The 19,601-nt window shown below is 37.5% G+C and overlaps 2 protein-coding genes and 1 non-coding gene across 3 annotated transcripts; 1 reads left to right on the top strand and 2 right to left on the bottom strand.

The window, feature by feature from the left end:
• Positions 1-2,310: 2,310 nt before the first annotated feature.
• LOC127081564 (ubiquitin-60S ribosomal protein L40) lies at positions 2,311-4,034 on the top strand. Its single transcript, XM_051021809.1, has 5 exons — positions 2,311-2,530; positions 2,619-2,705; positions 2,893-2,995; positions 3,632-3,698; positions 3,801-4,034. The coding sequence occupies exons 1-5, from the start codon at positions 2,428-2,430 to the stop codon at positions 3,825-3,827; spliced, it is 387 nt and encodes a 128-aa protein (XP_050877766.1). The 5' UTR covers positions 2,311-2,427; the 3' UTR covers positions 3,828-4,034.
• Positions 4,035-4,721: 687 nt separating this feature from the next.
• Positions 4,722-8,575, bottom strand: LOC127081562 (pyridoxal reductase, chloroplastic). The gene is made up of 9 exons (XM_051021808.1): positions 8,399-8,575; positions 8,068-8,296; positions 7,538-7,631; positions 7,328-7,451; positions 6,911-7,012; positions 6,443-6,594; positions 6,235-6,328; positions 5,055-5,236; positions 4,722-4,958 (listed from the first exon to the last, which is right to left on the bottom strand). Exons 1-9 carry the CDS (start codon positions 8,498-8,500, stop codon positions 4,955-4,957), a joined length of 1,083 nt encoding a protein of 360 aa, XP_050877765.1. The 5' UTR covers positions 8,501-8,575; the 3' UTR covers positions 4,722-4,954.
• On the bottom strand, positions 8,575-8,654 carry TRNAL-UAG (transfer RNA leucine (anticodon UAG)). Its single transcript has one exon. It is a non-coding gene; the product is annotated as a tRNA-Leu (tRNA).
• Positions 8,655-19,601: the final 10,947 nt, after the last annotated feature.

Below are 19,601 nucleotides of genomic sequence, written 5' to 3'. Positions count from 1 at the left end.
GAGAGAGAGAGAGAGAGAGAGAGAAACGAAATTGCAAGTGTAACAATGCTTCTACATAAGGGTTCTATTTATAGAACCACTTGTGTGGGTTGCAAGCTAAAAAGCCCACTTAAGTGTATATGGCCCATATCTTATAATATGCCAAAATCACTTAAGCGCGTGGTACCTTACCATATTTCGTATTCTACTTAAGTACACCGTACCTTACGATGTTCTATAATTCACTTAAGGGCACCGTACATTACGGTATTCCTTAATTACTCTATCTCTCATCAATCCGTCCTTTGTGTGTGACCCTATAGGTTTTCGCGGCATTGACAATTATATTAAATCACGTATTTAACATAATAAACAATGAGCGGTATCTAGCAATATATCACTGCTACCCAAGACACGAAAATGTCATGTGATCTGACAAATCCTTTTGTGATAATAATTATGTGTATAACTACCCTTTTGCCCTTATGTCTATATTGAACACAAGGCATAGACCGTGTCATCCTTGTCCAGTTCAATATTGCGCCCATAGACATTTATCCTGTTACGCAGGATGGGCAAATTCCATCTAGGTCACTCATGTCCCTTAGCATGCTTCGTGGAGTACCCATCAACTGTCTTTATGGTCATCCAGTTACGGATAACGTTTGATCAGCAATAAGGCACTCGATTCTATATCTAGGGTCCATAGTGGTTTCAGGTCGAAGGGTGGTATACACCATTATCACCATGAGAATAACTTATGACACTTTGCATAACATTCTATATAGTATTCTCATAGCGGGTCAATCCAGTATAAATATTACTCTTAATATTCATACCTATGTTTGAGACTTGATAACTCCTTATCCATGATTCATAAGATGTGATCACCAGTCTATAAACATAATATTCTTCACGCTTTAATGTTATCCCACTTCACAATAAAGCTCGACTACGAATACTTTAAGAATAATGTCCTTATGTTTAATGTGATCTCATGATTAAGTCACACTTGATGCATTAAACAGACTATCTATTCCAGGGACTTTATTAAACAAACATAATAAAGAAAAAGCCTTTTATTATTAATAAATAATTCAATACAAGTACCAAAGGTATTGGCCTCTAGGGCTTACACCAACAAAGACAACTTGCCAAAATATTTTGAATCTTGAAGTAGTTTGCCCCTGATTAACTGACCTTTGGAAAGTTTGTTTCATTGTGCTCATGGGGGTGGCTTGCTCCAATACGAGCATTAAAGAGATTTGTCCTTGACTAACTGACTCTTGGAGTGGCTGGCTTCCCCGTGCTCTTGAGGTGGCTTGCCCTAGTATGAGCCTTGAAGATATTTGTCATTGACGAACCAACTGTTGGAATGGTTGGTTTCGCTATGCTCTTGAGGTGGCTTTCTCCAATACGAGCCTTGAAGTGGTTTGCCCCTAGTTAACCGACCCTTGGAGTGGTTTACTAAGCCTTAAAGTGTTTTGCCTAAGGTGTGACCACTTATCAAGTATAACACTAATTGTATATTGCCCGAACTTTCTTATATGTAATAATGGTTTGCAAATAAAATTGTTCATTCAAAGATGGTAATTTTAATGCAATGTTCATTCGAGTTTTGAAATCAAAGTGATTATGGAGATAATATTGTGATGTACAGTGAATGGATCACTAATCAGAGCGCAATGTTGATTTAGACATTCAAGTCGTGAAAGATGATGCGAGAGCATGGATACCAATACGAATGATTAACAAAGATGTTTAGAGTGAAAATAACCATCTTTTTTTAACAAACTCCCAAAATAATCATGTTTCTCCATTAACTCTCATAGTATTAATGTTTAAAACAAAAAAAAGTTAGCAACACAGAACACATGACAATCCAGTTGGCGATTAAATTGAAAAAATAAAAGAATACACCAATTTAATTATCGGCTGCATCATGTCTAACCAATTGAGTCGACGACGATGTAAAAGCAGCAGGAGTAGTCATCGATCCAATTGACAATTGCATTGAAAAAAATAAGAAAAGACACCTAATAAATTTGCGACTGTATTTAAAAAAAGAAGGACAATCGCCAATTAGACTGATTTCTGCTCCTATTACTATTTGTACATAATCATCTATTCAATTAATTAGGTAAAATTCAGTCGCCAATTTAATTGACATTTTTTTTCAATGCAGTTACGTGTAATATGCGTTAATATTATTTTTGGTTTGAAACATACGGAAAAACATTATTATTTGGAGAATTTTGTTAAGATGATTATTTTGATAAAAGAATTCCATAATAAAGCCCTAATAATAATATTAAAAAACCAAAAAAAATTGGGCTAAGAAACACATCTAAAAAACCCTAATATGTTATCACCTAGTATAAAAACATCCCATTAGAACAACCGCAAAAACTTTGACAGCAGCTTGGAAAGAGTAACAGGCGGAAGAAGATGCAGATCTTTGTGAAAACCCTTACCGGCAAGACTATCACCCTTGAGGTGGAGTCAAGCGACACCATTGATAATGTCAAAGCTAAGATTCAGGACAAAGAAGGTTCGGTGTAACTAAATAACCAGATCCATTTGTTATCGTTTTCTCTTATTCGTTCTTGTTTGATTCATCTTGTTTTTGAATTGTTTAGGAATTCCTCCGGACCAGCAGAGGTTGATCTTCGCTGGAAAGCAGTTGGAGGATGGACGCACCCTCGCCGACTATAACATCCAGAAAGGTTCGGAATTTTCATATTCGAATTAATGACTGAACCCTAAATTTCATGTTCTTTTTGCTGAATGGTTGAACCCTAAATTTGTTTTGATTGAACGTTTGGCGACTGAACCCTAAATTTCATGTTTTTTTTTGTTGAATGACTATTGTTTAATTGGAGAGGCTTATAAGATCTGTTTTTGATTTTGCAGAGTCAACATTGCATCTTGTTTTGAGGCTTCGTGGTGGTATTATTGAGCCATCTTTGATGGCATTGGCCAGGAAATACAACCAGGATAAGACAATCTGCCGCAAGTAAGTTTACACTATCTGAGCTTTATGTTATTAGTTTTGGAAATTGAAGTGTATGTAGTTGTATTTTGTAAAGTTCAGAATAAGTATCTGCAAGAGTAATTGCAATGTTTAGGATGGCTAGTTTGATGATTGATGTATTCAAGGTGATGCATGTAGTTTAGTCTAATGTGTTAGTGAAACACTTAAGTTGCTGACAAGTAGAAGACTATACAACATTAAAAAAGAACAATCCGATTCTGTAAAATTATTGCTCCTGTCGATCCAATTTAGTGTGGTTACACAGGTGTTATGTTTAGGTCTTAAATAGTCCAATTGAGGGATTGTGTTTGGAATCATGTTAAACCTCACCATATGTGTTTGATATTGCCTTTTAACGATTTCTTATGTGTGAACTTCAGAAACCAATGATTTTGAAACAATATGTGCTCTTTATAAAGTAATGAATAGTAGTAATTGCCATGGTGGTGCATATTGGAAAATAAATATTTGAAACCCTACATCTTATTTGATACTATAAGTCTACATAATTACTTTGTAGTATTTCGCTTTTTGACGAAAGACAATTTGAAATACAATTGTCTTGCCATGTATTATCAAGTCACAACTTACATGCTTACTGATCATTGTGGTGTGCAGGTGCTATGCACGTCTGCACCCTCGTGCTGTCAACTGCAGGAAAAAGAAGTGTGGACACAGCAACCAGGTAGAATAATCTTTCTGGGTTGTTGCTTGTATGGATTATTAAACCTAATTCAGATATTATTATTATTATTTAGTCTTCATGGATTATATTTTTGTATTGCAGTTGAGGCCAAAGAAGAAGATCAAGTAGACTGTTCTGATTGCAAGAGGGATTTATTTGGTGTCATGGATTACTGGAGAATGCATTTTGATAATTAGCTTCTTAGTATTGTAGGAAGTTTGTTGGAAGTTAAACATGACAGTTTTTGTCCATGATTTTGTTTTTGTTTGAGACAGATCATCCTTGTCAATTATGCTACTTTTTGTTATATGTCATGTCATAATTTTGTTTTTTTAATTGTTCCAAACTTAGATGCAAGTTTTAAAACTTTTTATTGACAATTCAGTGTTTATTTATTTTCCCTAAAACAAATTATTTAAACATTATGTATACATCAGTAATATACAACCATTTTGAATTTGATGGCATCAGTGACACGTACTGGTAAATAAGCGTCCTTTAATAGACAGTTTATAAGTTGTCTTCATAATTTGTTTCATTTCAATTGAGTTGGTCTTAATTTCTATGGTTTCAAGTTATTTTATGTTTATATTTTAGTTGGGATCTAAACAACACCAGTGACGGTAATCAGTTACCCTATGAGGTGCTTTTGAATTTTGTTTTATACCTATTTGACGGCATGATATTACTAGATATTGTTTTACATATAATGTTACTATAAGTTTTTTTTCCTTCTGTTTTTCAATGTTATGAAATATGCTCAAGTTTTCTTAATTATGCAAGCAAGTTAATTTTGGCCTAAAATTTTGGCAACTAGACGAGTTAATTGATAATAATTTTTTTATATAATTACGATTTTAGATCCTTCCATTTACGGAAAGTTAAAGGAAAGTAAATTTGAGTGATTTTTGATACATCATATTTTGACTGTGCATGACAGTTTCTCACAGTAGGATTTTTTTAGCACTGTACCAGTAAAATATTTCTGAGTAAATTGTTATTAAACATATCAAAAAAATTATGAACATATTTTTAAGATTGTCCAATAGTATGTTGGATGGTTGCAATTCATGTTTTTGGAATTACAAACTCATAACAATAAATACAGTACTTGATTCGGGTATTCTCTTTTGAACCAGTACAAATGAAATTGTTCAACAATCTGTCCTGTTTTTCACGTTATGAGATGATAAAAACCCTGTGGCTTTGCCTTGTCATTCTCAGTGTGCAATTTATGCTGCCGAGGCTTGTTGCTATTATCTGATATATGAAAAGAGAAGTCGTGTGAAACACCAGTATTTACAAATTTTATTCACCTTTCAATATCTGAAATCATAAACTTGATAGCATGTATACCTGGTTTGGAAAATGTTTTGGATCATCCTACGAGGTGATTCCTGTGCTGCATACTCCAACTGAAGTATCTCGTCTGAGGAGAGGCGCCAATCCAGAGCACCCAAGTTTTCCTCTGCCTGTGTTATTGACTTCACTCCAGGAATAGGAATTGTGCCTTTGCTTATACACCAATTTATTGCAACCTGACATGACAATGGGATGCATTAGACGACGATTTTATTAAACTGGGCAAGGTTTGTCAGAGTAAGTGCTCAACATTGACTTTGTAACGCAACTAGGATAACAGACAATTATATGGGTTGGCTGGTAGTTCCTTAAAGTGAAGTTTAAAACCTTTAAAAAAGTAAGTTGTGTTGGCAAACACAGCATTAAAAACGGGAATGAATTGGCATTAAAGATTTGTCTTTTTTGGCGGTTGATCCTGTTAACAAAGAGTGTAGTAGGAATAGTTGTGATGTTGTTGTGGACAAGTTAAAAGCAGTTTTACTTTGTGACACCAGGCATCAATGATGTCTGATATCATATAATTTAAATTGAGTAATCTTTTACTTTTCTGTTGAATGAGTTTTTAGTACTGTCATTTGGAGCTCAGAACAAGGACCAGGAGTAGTATTGTACAAGAAACATTGGATCAAGAGACTGAAGAAAGATGTTTATAGTCTGAATATGAATATCAGATAATAGCATAAAGTTATGTTCTCCAGAAGACGGGCCAAGCCCGCGGGGCCTAGCTTTGCAAAAGTAGATGGAACTGTATGTAAGCATGCGCCTTATTAATGTGAAAATTATAGAACTTGTTTGTTGAAATGCCCTTGTCAAATAAATGTGAGAAAAAGAAAATCTACACGATGGAAAGAACATTTATAGCACTTTCTGTTCATTGACCTCATTCAGTAGTGGTACTGCTGGAATTCAAGTGATTGGTATATTCCACAATAAGTGTGGATGAGTGTTGTAAACTTCAGAGTAACGAGTTTGATTCTTACTGTTATAAATAAGGCCCTAAACCACTAATGTGTGATATGCATATTACACAGTACACCTTCAGGCTTCAAATATATTTAGTTGCATCAAACTAATACAGTCAAAAGAAATCGATGAGAATTTTAGTACTACCTCTGGGCAACTTAGTGATATTCATACACAAGGGTGTAGTGGGAAAAAGTAGGAAAAAGATTACCTGTGACATGGTTTTGCGTCTTTTATTTGCAATTTCTCTCAAGGAACTCAATAAAGGATCCAGACCTGGAAGTATTTGCTTAAATAGCAATCCCCTGTGATTTGCAATTAATAACAAAGGTACAGCGGAAAAAAAGCTAATAATGCATTAAGCTATAATGTTAAACGCTAAATAGCGGTCTAAAATGTTTGCCTAATTGTCAACACACCTTGGCCCAGTTGGAAGTTTGGATGACGAGTATTTCCCAGTAAGCATTCCAAGTCCCAGAGGACTATAAGCAATTACCCGAATACCCAGAGAATCACATATACTCTTGATCTCTAGTTGTTCTTCCCCCATGCTTAGCAAAGAAAATTGCACCTGAAATGTTGACATTACTATAAAGAATATTAATGAAAGAATAACCAGAAGAGCATTACAATTACTGAATGGTTATAGCATACTGATGGAATAATTTGCAGGATTCAAAATCACTACTGTTTCGAGTTATCCTGGCAACTCATGTTCATTTAACTCATATCTCATTCAGAAACTCAATAAGGTATGATACTATATTTTGTGTCTTGTTTGACAATTAGAACATGCTTATTTGTCACTACTGAGATTAAAATTCATTTCTCCAAAAACAATTTGAATGTCAAACGTTATTACATTACTAATATGCATAACATTATACCTGGGCTGAGCATAAGGGAACTCCACGTTCTTTTAAGTAAGCATGTATCTTTAAAAGCTGCTTCGGTCCATAATTACTAACCCCAACAGCTTGAACTAAACCCTAAATGGCAATAAATATGCAGATAAAATCTTGATTATTGAAGAAATCAAAACTAATGTTTTTCTTCTAGTAAGAATCATTGAACAATTTGTTTATGTTCTTCTGATATGTGAAAATATGAAAATTGCAAGTAAATAAAAATTATCCATAGCACCCTTAATGTCTTTATCCAAACATTGCATTTGCAAATTTCAATTATGGTACTTTTATACAGGAAAAAAACATTTGTAAGTAGCCTCCAAGTCAAAATTTTTAAAAAATGGTTTGTTTAAGGTCTTTATTGTGATTCTACTATTAACCATGAATTATTGTAACCTTGTCATACATTGCCACTAAACCATCCCAAAGTGCTAATTCCTGGAAAGGAGCATAGTTTGCAGTTGACCAATGTAGTTGTCCTATCCCAATTTGCTCAATCTGCATCCTATCTAGTGATGCCCTGAAAATTTATTTTATTCAAGTTCAATAGCATAAGCAAATATGTAAAACAGATATTTCCAGTGGAAGGTTGAATATGAAGACTACCTGCAAGCATTCACAAACTGCCCTGGTGTAAGGCGCCATGGATAAGCAGCAAATTTTGTAGCAATCACAATTTTACTCCTGCTCCCCTTTTTCTCTAAGGATGTGAACCCACAATTTGATGAACAAGAAAAGGAAGTCAAGGAATTCAATACAGTGTGTGTTATGTTTTTCCATTAAGGTTCTTTAGATTCATTTATTTAAGCTTATCTAATGGTATAAACACTTGTAGAAGTGTTTGGGAGAGCTTATGGAAATAATTTATGACATCCATATATAATTTTCAGAAATTCTCTAAGATAGATTAGTAAAATAGCTTAATAAAAGCAATTTGACTTTTGATATAGAAAACTTATATACATAAGCAATTATATGATAAGCGTTTATACTCTAAGGGCATAATCAAGTTAAGTTATTCATCCAAACATGGCCTAAGACATGTTTCATGAAATCTATTTCCTAGTCACATTTATTTACACAGGCAGGCTATTCAGAAAAGTAAAGGCTATACATGTAGTGGAAGATGAATGAACCTCGAAAATCTCGAATGAACTTCCCAAGGAGTTTCTCACTCTGGCCATTAAACCTTCCAGTCCCATAAGAATCAGCAGTATCAAAAAGATTAACACCATTGTCAACAGCCATGTTGAAGACTTGTTGAAGGTCATCATCCATAGATTCCTTATACCCCCATAGAATCTGATTCCCCCATGCCCATGTTCCAAAACCCATTGGAGAAACACTGAGAGGCCCCATCTTCACCTAAAAAAAAGCAGGCTAGTTAGCACAGTCAATACAACAAACACCATGCGTGCATGATTGAATTCAACTTGAAAGGGAAATAGAGAATAGAGAATAGAGTACCTTTTGTGTGGATGGCCATAAGGAAGGGAGTCTGAATGGAAAAGATGGTAAGGGGTTAATGTTTGATGAAGCAACAATGCAGCAAGAGGCTGAGAGTGCCATTGCTATGATGAAAGAAACAACACCAGTTTTGGATAACAATTTGATGGAAAAAAAAATAAAAAATAAAAAGAAAGTGACAGCTGTGGGATTTGAACCCACGCCCTTTCGGACCAGAGCCTAAATCTGGCGCCTTAGACCACTCGGCCAAACTGTCTTGTTGTTTAAATCATTTGATTTTTTATTTTACTTCATAAATTGAATATTATCATAATGCATACAATATCAACCTTACATTATCCCACCAAACAATACCATTGTATTTTATCTTATATTATATCTCTATCTAATTCATTAATATATAAATTTTTATCATTAATTTTTTAAAGTGTTAAATATGTTTGGTCAAGTTTTATTTTTAAGTCATCAAAATATTTTATTCAAAAAATAATTATTTTAAAATTTTTCATTACTTTGTTGGTCTCTCCTACAACTTAACGACAAAATTAACGATAATTTTAACGACAGTTTTAATATTAAAGATCAAAAGTGTGGATAATTTTTTTTAGAAAAATCATTCTTTAAAAGATATATTTTAAGGATCATTCTAGTGATTTATCATTCTAACCAAATAATTTTAATTTGATAATTTCTTCTTATATTTATGTCCTTTATACCATATCTCTAAATTTAAAATGTATAACTTATTTAATGACGTGTTATTTAACTTTTGTTTTAAGAGTTTTATTGGAGTAATATTTTGTTATGTCACATATGTAATTTAAAATTTTTAATTTGATTTAGCAGACAATCATCCATTTTTTCTTATTTTTAAGTAAAAAATCCTCTGCATTTTGTTAAGATTACATTTCATATACTTGCTTCTACTCAAGCAAAAGACATATGCTTTTCAAGTTTTCAAGTTTTCAAACTTCGTTTAATTTCGCTCCGAATTAGACACAACCCTTTAATTATGTGATCACACAATTGACTGACTATGTAAACTATTTCATTTGTAATAAACAGGCCATTTACTCGCCTAGTATTACACATTCCTAGGATATTACCCTTATGATTAGCATGATTCTATGTGCATTGTCATCCCATAAAATATACCAATCAATTTATTCATATCAAGGACATATCCTAACATCTGAGAAATAGAGGCCATAAAATTTATTGGTAAATAGTACTCCATCCTTCCTAAAATAAGTGATCATTTATAAAAAAATTTGCTAAAATAAACTACTATCTTTCTAATTTTTAATGCAATATTATTTTTTTTTTTTAATATGACAAAATGCATTTTTTACTCTTTAAACCCTATTCCTCTCATGCTCAGGCAATCTTATAATTGATTCACTATGATGTATGCAGTCTGTATTAATAATATCATCTTGTTGTTTTAAATATTATGTGCATTTTATTGATGGTTTCAGTAAATTTACATGGATTTATCACTTGAAATAAAAATTTGAAAATCTACAAGCCTTCATCCAATTTAAAAACTCTAGAAAAATCAATTTAATAAGAAAATTAAGATAATCTATTATGATGGCGGTAGTGAGGACAAACCAATACAAAAACTTGCAAAAGATCCCCGCATACAATTTAAAATGTATTGTTCCAAAACACATCAGCAAAAATGGCAGGGCTATGAGAAATCACATGCACATTGTTGAGTTTGGATTGTCCTTTCTTTCTTAGGCTCAAATGCCTTTCCACTATTGGTAAGACGCTTTCTCAACTGCATTATATCTTATAAACATGATACCTACAAAGATCACTCAAAACGAGAGTCCTTACTCTCTAATATAGCACAAGGCCTCGCATAACCTTTTCTATAAACAAAATCAACCAGTACATGAGTTTACCCGTTATTGATCACTGGCAATGAATAACAAAGATCCTAAGTGTCGCATCCGCGAAAAACAACCGGCGGGCTGAAATAAAACACAACACAGAGCCGCCACTGCGCGTTATTTATCCCAAGATAGGGAAAGGAAACGCTCAGAGAAACCTGGAAAAAGCATGGTCTCGCGACCAAAGAGAAAGGGTAAGGGAGTCGGTTACGCAAGGGGAAGGTATTAGCACCTCTCACGTCCGTCGTACTCGACGGGATCCACGCTCTAAGAAAAAGAAAAGGTTGCTAAAACACCACACACACACACACACCGAAGACAACACAGGTGGGGTTAAGGGGAAGAGAGCTCGATAGGACATCGCATCCTATGCCTACGTATCTCGTCTGGAACGAGAATCAGAGTTGCCGTAGTTCGGCTCACGCACGCCAAACAAACAAACAAACACACCGGCAAACATGGAGCCTGAAGGCCAATCACTGGACTTACATCAGCATCCGAACCAAAACGCATACAAGAAGGCAAACGTGGAGCCCGAAAGCCAATCAATGGACTTACATCGGCATCCGAACCAAAACACACACCAGAAGATAACAAGCAAACACACACAAAAAGAAAAAAAGTGCCCGGAGAGACCTCGCGCGGTCTCCTGCCTACATACCTCGTCTGGAACGAGGATCAGGGCGATGTAGTTCCCCTGAAAGGGAAAGAAAATCTAGCCCGAAACCAAGGGAAGACACACTACCAGGGAGCTGTACTCGAGCCTAGTGTTGTCATGCATCATTGCCCTACGTTGTGGTTTCTACCTACTTGCACAACTGCAAGCTAATCCTATCCAGGAAGAAAGCAAGCATACAAGCATACAAGCATTAACAGATCAAACAAATATTCACAAAGCACACACTATAACCAGTCAAGTGGGCTCAAACAATGGGTTTGACTGCCGAAGCAAGTCATCTGTACAGGGGTAGTATTCGCTCTTAACCTTGCCATTGCGGGGCTAAGGTGAAGCAGATGAAAGGTGAGTGAAGATTAGACTTCACAGCTCTTATCCCTGACCAGGTAGAGCTTCAGACAAAGGAGCGTGGGTCCAGAATGGAGGGACCCTTCTACGCTCAAAGACTCTGACTCGATTGTGCAACAGCACAAGATCTTGGGTTTGTGTCCCAATGCATCAACACACAGCCGTGTGAGCAGAGGGACGACTCACAGAATAGTGGGGGATAGATTGCATATCCCTTTGATCCACCAATTGCCTCATAGAGGTCTTTACCTGCTTGGCACAAATGTAAACAACCACAAACATCGCCTCTTAAGGAGGACTTCAGACAGTTGCCTGGCCAAGTAACAGGCCAGGTCTTCCAGACTACATGAAGAATAGAAGTCCTACCTCAAGTGGTTTAAAAACCAAGCAGCAGCAAGCAAGTTCTTAAAGAACTGTAAGCGACTAAATGTACCTGAAATCAATCAAGTATCATCAGTACTCAGACAAACCAACAGTAAGCAGCAAATGTTAATCTATACAGACAACACAAGTCAATGCACACAAGTGCAAGCTATAAGCTCAAGCTCAAGCTTCACAACCTACAAAACAAAGTCAAGTTAGTTTATAAACATCAACCAAACTCAATTCAAATTGCCTTGAAGCAATCTCCTTAAGCATTGTGCATTTCAACCTGAAAATCCACACCAAATGTGAGAAACTAGACCACTAGGCCAAGCCTAGGGTCCAAAAGGGAGAAAAAAATCTAAACAGCAAGCCAAACCAATCCAAAATCAAATTAAAACCATTCAAAAGCAAATGCAATTGGTCCCATGCTTATGTCCTTCACCATATTCATTTCATGCACAATTTAACATCAAACATGCAATTTGCAACACCAAAAGACCAAACAGAACTATTTCACTCAAAAGCATACCAAAACAATTCCAAAAATCCTCAAATAATTCACACCTAAACAGGACACAATCAACAAGTAGCATGTCAGTTTTTTAGCTCAATTGGACAAAAGAAAGTAGGTCAATGAAAATCAAGAAATCCAGACACAATTATTCAAGCCAATTCATAACATCAACACAAGCATTCACTTCAAAAATTCATAAAACAGTGAAAACAATTAAGAAATGAATGGGACCAAAAGCATGATGTCCTAAAATGTGTCTATAACCAGCATACCAAATTTCACATTCATCCAAAACCATATGAGAATTTCACAGAAGATATGCCAACATGTATCACACAATGTCACCAAATGAGCATACAGAGAAGAAAATTATCAATCAATTAGAAAATGACATCAAAAATTCCAGCAAAAATCACATGTTATCTTGACATATCAATGATCATTCATGCAAAAAATTGGAGCAATCAAACATTTCTAGGCCAGGCAAATAAAATCAGAAAGTTGACCTAGCTTGGTGTGACACAAATTGTCACACCTTACTTCAAAAAATCATATCTCAATCATCAAGTATCCAAAAATCACAAACTTTACATGGAAATCACCATCAACATGTCCAGAATAAGCACAAAATTTTTCAATCATTTCTTTAAATGTATGAGCATTTCATGTTAAAAATGGCAAAACATGCAAAAAATGTACACAAGTCAAAGATCAATAGGCCAGGTCAACATTTCTCCATGCACAACTTATGTTACCATGCCTATAAAAAACTAGAGAGAATTTGGGATCTATCAAAAAAAGTCTCACTATTTTTGGATTAGTAATTAATTTTTTATGATTTTTATAAGTTAAATGAATTATGTGAAATAATTATTTAAATGTATTATGAATTAAACTAAAGCTGTGGCAAACTTGTAATTAACGCGTCCAGGGGTCAAAACGACGCAGTATTATTAATTCAGTGTCAGCACGCGATTGGTCCAGATTCCGCGGGAAACAACAATTTCAAATGCCAAGCGAAAAAAGAAGATCAAACACAAAAAATTTCCAGAACTTCTCTTCCTTCTTCGCACGCTCAAGAGCTTCCATGTCCAGCTACGGCCTCGAGCAATTCTTCACCAAATCAAGCAAATGATACACCGATGGAAAGGTCTAAGTGCGTGGATCACAAATATGCTAACGATTCATCCTAATTCTAACTGTAGCTCACGGATCGAGCGATTAAAGTTTCACATTCAAACATTCAAAGCATGATAACTCAATCTACAGTTAACTAAATCAAAAACCAAGCCTATCATGTTGATCTACATTGAATGATCTTTCTAACGCATATCACAATTTGAGCAAAGAAAGAATTCGAAAACTGACCAATTGATGAAGGCAGTGCTTGATCTTCGAGTTTCCACGCGTAATTACATGAAACAGATGCAGATGAAGCTCGAGGAAGATGATTGGAACTCACACTTTAGCTCAGGATCGCTTCAATTGCCAGAAATCTCAAAATGCCATAGTTGAGCAAGGTATGAACAGTCACGGTTCTTGGAGATTTAGGCAATGGCACATCAAAACAGTTGAAGAACAAGGTCCATGGAGCACGAATCAAGAAGAATCACTCGAATTGATGAAGAATTGAAGGAGTTTTGTTGAATTTGGTTCTTGAAGCTTCTTGATGAATTTGGAGAATTGGAGGGAAAATCAGTTAGAATTTCTGGAGATTTGTGATTGTGTTTACAATTCAGTTATGATTAAGGTTATATACCTCCACTTAATCCATCTCTAATCACAAATTAACCAAAAATGATGTAATTAGCAAAAATGCAATTTTACAAAGCAAGGGCAAAATAGACATTTCGCCCTGGGGCTTGTGACAGCTGTATGACAGCTCACACACTCTCCAAATACCAGCTGTGATGTGTTGGCACTTGTCTCATGGCAATTGGCTTTGTAATTTTCATTTTCAACATGCTATGCCAAAATATGCAATTTCAAGTGCAATTCCAAAATGACTTAGTCAAATATTGGACTTTGAAAGTTTATGACAGTTGAGACAATTTCTAATTGGCAAATGTGAGGTGTTGCAAAAACTCCCATTCCAAAATTCCAATTATTTCTCAACTTGGACCATTTTGCCCTTGGATCTTTAATTGTACACTTGAAAATTGACCTTTTGCATTGACCATTTTTGAAGAATTGTGATTATGCACCATGAAAGTACATGTTAAATGGAGTTTGCTCATAAAAAGATCACTCATTTTGGACACTCCATGTGAAAGTTATGCCACTTTGATTATGGGTCATTTTTGAAATTGAATGGACCATAACTTGCCAACCATACATGGGATTTTTAAGTTCTTGGACTTTTTGGAAAGGTGAGAACAAGATCTACAACTTTCATGTTGAACAAATTTTAATTTGAAGCTTCCTTGGACATGTAATTTTGTGGTAAAAAACTTTCCACTTTTGGAAACTTCCATTACAAGTCACTTTCTATTTTTGGCAATTTTTGTCTTGACTTGATTTTCTCCATTCTTGAGCTTTGAAATGTCAAACAACACTTGTTCCAACATGAAGGAAGTGTATCCAACTCTCTCCCATCTCCAAATCCATAAAATCAAGCACAGTTGACCACAGTTGACTTTTTCAACTGATAGATGAATTTGGCAATGCACTGATCAATCTGAGCCCCCAATTCTCTGATGAAATGGCTCAAGGATGAACCCCTAGCCTCAATAAGCTCCATATAATCACATGAAATGATCCTCATATCCATCATAGACCCCATCTCCTAGCCATGCCCTAATTGGCCCAATGCACCTGATTAGGGTTGACCAGTGGTCAAAACCCTAATCTCAAGGTATATGATCAATCTTCTGGAATCTCTGGATGATATCAAGACCATGATGATGATGATGTATCACTTCAAACAAGACCAAGATCAATCTCCTTGAGAACCACAAAACCCTAATTTGGACCTCCATCCTCAGATGATTAATGATCAGTCCAATGAAACCTTAGCTTGCACATAATCTCTTCATCTTCTGATCAAGACTTGTGAGGATGACTTGCACAATGTAACCACATGATATGCAATATGCAATGCCTAATGACTTAAAAATGATATGCAATATGATATGCTAGTCCCAAGAGAGGAGGGCAAATTTTGAGGTGTTACACTAAGGTGTCCCTATTCAATCCACTGTGAACCTGTCGATATGAACAGCCTCGGCTTTCAGATGATCAGGATGAAGAGTGATTGAATACCAAGAACAGACGAACAATTTGCACTCTGATGGGATAATAATTAACAACGCCTGTCAGAATCGGCGAAGAAACAATCTTGAAGAAAAATCCGTCTGGAACGGAGAAAGTCGACCGAATCACCGAAACAGTAACGTCGACCTGGATACCAAAATAAATGGTAACGCAGGGATAACCATGACCTGAACCCCACATCCGCTCGGGATTATTATTTCTTTCTTCTCTTTTATGCTTTTCTTGAACCCCGAAATTTTCTTCTGCGCAAATGATCCTCAAATCACTGCATTTGAACCCCGCTCTCCTATTTGCCAAATAATGAACCCCATTCTCCAGTTTGAACCCCAGTCGCCTGACGATAACTCACGATCGCCATTGTGAACCCCGTTCTCCAGAAAATGCCTCAACATTTCCCTTTCTCCATTTGAACCCCATCTCCAGAAAATGTCTCCACATCTTCTTTTCTCCGTTTGAACCCCGATCTCCAATCTCTCGTGATAATTCCGCTGGCAACGCCGGAAATAACACCAAACACCACTCTGAGGGCGACATGTCAGAGGGTATACCTTCACAAAAGGAAGGTAGCATGTGTATCTCTTCCTCAGAAGACACCTATAACGACCTCCATCAGCCTCAGCCAGAGTCTAAGGTGACACATGAACAGAAGATAATCCTAAGGACCTCATCCCGGATACATTCTTCAACTCCAATCTTCATTTGAACCCCAGAAAATGCCTCAGCATATACTCTTCTCTGATTGAACCCCGATCTCTAGAAAATGTCGCAACACTTCCCTTTCTTCATTTGAACCCCATCTCCAGAAAATGCCTCAACATCTCCTTTTCTCCATTTGAACCCCGGAATCGCGCTGATCGCGTAACATCCTTTGATTTCATTTCCAACTCCGTCCGACGGAAAAACTCCTCCAGTATCGCACTACTGGGGAACACTGCTGATCTGACGTCATGATGCTGAACTCCTCAGAGTAACACTTTCAACCAGACACTGACTGATGACTGGGAGAAAACTCGACGTTTACTGGACATCGAACAATGATATTGACAGGCATCAAACAAGGATGTTGACAGGACATCAAACAAGGATGTTGACAGGACATCAAACAAGGATGTTGACAGGACATCAAACAAGGGTGTTGACAGGACATCAAACAAGGATGTTGACAGGACATCAAACAAGGATGTTGACAGGCATCAAACAAGGATGTTGACAAGACATCAAACAATGATGTTTACAGGCATCAAACAATGATGTTGACAGGACATCGAACAATGATCGACCAGACACTAACTGATGACTGGGAAGAACTCGACGTTTACTGGAAATCGAATAATGATGTTTATTGACACCAAAGAAAGCTCGACCAGACACTAAACAATGACTGGGAAATACTGCTGCTCCAAAATCCCGCTGCTGAACTCCTCGGAGTATCGTCTTCATTGTCCGGCAAAACCAATCCTCAAGCGGTAACCACGGCTTGAATCGCGCTGATCGTGTAACGTCCTCTGATTTTATTTCCATCTCTGTCCGACGGAAACATTTCCTCCAATATCGCACTACTGGGGAACATTGCTGATAAAAAACCTGATGCTAGACTCCTCGGAGTAACACCTTCACTGTCTGGTAAAACCACCTCTCAAACGGTAACCACGGTCTGAGACTAGCTTATGTTTGCAATGATGAATGATTGATTTTTCTGCGTAATGCTCCATAATTATGGGAATGCTACGCGATTTATTATTTTTCTATGCAACATGCTATGCTATTTTTTCATGATGAATGCATAAAAAGTATCCCCCTCAAGGGATTCTGCTGAGGAGCACGAGACACTCTGCTGAGGAACTCGTCAATACTCCGATCTCCACCCTGCTAGGGAATACCACTGCTGCTGGGAAAAGGTAACCCTTGCTGGGGGAGAACCTCCTTTGCACCCAATCCGCTCGGGAAACTGCTGGGGATAAGAACCACCAACATTCTGTGGGGATACAACAGTTTTCTGACTTGCTGGGGATGTCAATCCCGACTCTGCTTGGAGAACCCTCACAGATACCTGCCGACTTCACTGGGGAAATGCTCACAGATACTCTGCTGGGAAACAGCCACCTTCAGGCCTGGCGACTGGGGAAACATCGATCTGAAACCTGCTGGGGATAACCATCCTGACCCTGCTAGGGGAAATGAGTGCTACTCCGCTGGGAATTACCCATGCAATCCATAGATAGAATCAACTCAGCTGGGGATGCAAATATCAGTCTGCTACGGAAACTCATCCAATCCACTGGTAGGTTGAACACTGCTGGAGATATATTTCATTGAAACCCGCTCCACTCGGGGAGTAGCAACCTTCAGACCGGGTGGCTGAGGAAACACCGTTCTAAACCTGCCGGGGATAACCATCCCGACTCGGCTGGGAACCACAGACCTCGGATCTGCAGGGGATTTGGTCCTCTAATTCTGCTTGGGGACCTAGCTGGGAAATGAGAAAAGTTGGTACAGAACAACCGTCGACTCATCGAACCACGGTATCCACCTCCCAATCTCGTATCAGCTTTCCACTTTTGAGAACTCCCAGACTCGTCTGGACCTTTTCTGCTCCATCATCTTGTATTCCCAACCGCTCCGCGCTCGACGGAAAGCGAAATCCTGGGGATTATACAGACTTTCAATTTTCCGACTTTAAAGAGTCTTCTTGATTATTCCAAGGGCCATCATACGCCTCGACGTATTCTCATCGCTTCTCTACCCATTCAAACGTCCCTGCCTGGACCCTGCGGGGAATTTCTACAGACTTTCCAATCTTCCGATTTTGAAGAGTCTTCTTGATTAAAATCAAGGATCGTCGTACGTTTCGACGTCTTCTCGTCATCCCTTCATATTCTTTCGTCCCTGATCGGACTCCATGGGGATATGCTTTTGTCAACAGCTTCCACACCACAACCTGCAAGTGAGTGAAAATACCTAACAGTACCTGCAAAACAGACCGTTAGATAAAATCGTGCCCCAGGCGTGTCAAGATTTCAACACTTGGGTCACTCAACCTTCCGAATAAGATTTCAAGCTTTCAATCTTATAAACATGCATTGGAAGGGACCTGTATGTCTTAAAATGCAAGATTCTTTATCAAAAATATCTGGATGTTTTTGCAATCAAAGCGGTAATGAAAAACAAAAACAAAATTATCTGACTGAATATGCATTTTATTGATTGGAAAAGTGTGGCTCAAATGAGCAATACAAAGGAAGCAATTCCTGAAAAGAGGTAATTGCGCACAAAAGGAAAAATCTATCCTAATGGCAATGTGAAACCCGAGATCTCATCGAGTTCCAACTCGGTTACACCCCATATGTCCTCAGACTCTCCGTGCTTTCTGCCTTCTGAACAAGACGATTCCAATTGATCCCTACCGGGTATTATCCATGATGCTTTAACCAAGGCGCGAACGATCATGCTAGACGCAGTTGTTCGTTTCAATCCCTCTTTTGCCTGGACCGCCCTTCCAGGTTTTCAGTCCACCGGGATACCCCTTTTTGCCCAAGTCGCCTTTCCAGGTTTTCGACTTGCCGGGTGTACAGTTTTTTCATTTTATCCCTAATTTTTGCCCGAACCTTTCTTTCTGTTTTTTTGGTTCGCCGGGATGCCCATTTTTTCCTGGACTATTTTATTCTTTTCGTCCAGCAGGTCTCTTTATACGAAGTATTTTTTAACTGCGTCCGCATTCACAGGGGATGGAAAATCCTCGCCATCCATGGTCGTTAACAACAAGGCTCCACCAGAGAAAACCTTCTTGACCACGAATGGACCTTCATAATTCGGTGTCCATTTGCCCCTTCGATCGTTTTGAGGAGGAAGGATCCTTTTCAGCACCATATCACCTACGTGATATACCCGAGGTCGCACCTTCTTGTCAACAACACGCTTCATCCGTTGCTGGTACAACTGCCCATGACAGATGGCTGCCAGCCTCTTCTCCTCCAATCAGGATTAACTCCTCGTACCGGGTCCTTACCCGTTCCGCCTCTTACAATTTCACGTCCATCAGGACTCTTAAAGAGGGAATCTGAATCTCAACCGGTAGCACCGCTTCTATTCCATATACCAGCTTAGAAAGGCTTTGCCCCAGCAGAT

The sequence above is a fragment of the Lathyrus oleraceus genome, chromosome 5, assembly GCF_024323335.1.
Source record: "Lathyrus oleraceus cultivar Zhongwan6 chromosome 5, CAAS_Psat_ZW6_1.0, whole genome shotgun sequence".
NCBI classification, from domain to species: Eukaryota; Viridiplantae; Streptophyta; class Magnoliopsida; order Fabales; family Fabaceae; genus Lathyrus; species Lathyrus oleraceus.
This window is presented reverse-complemented; position numbering and strand designations above follow the sequence as displayed.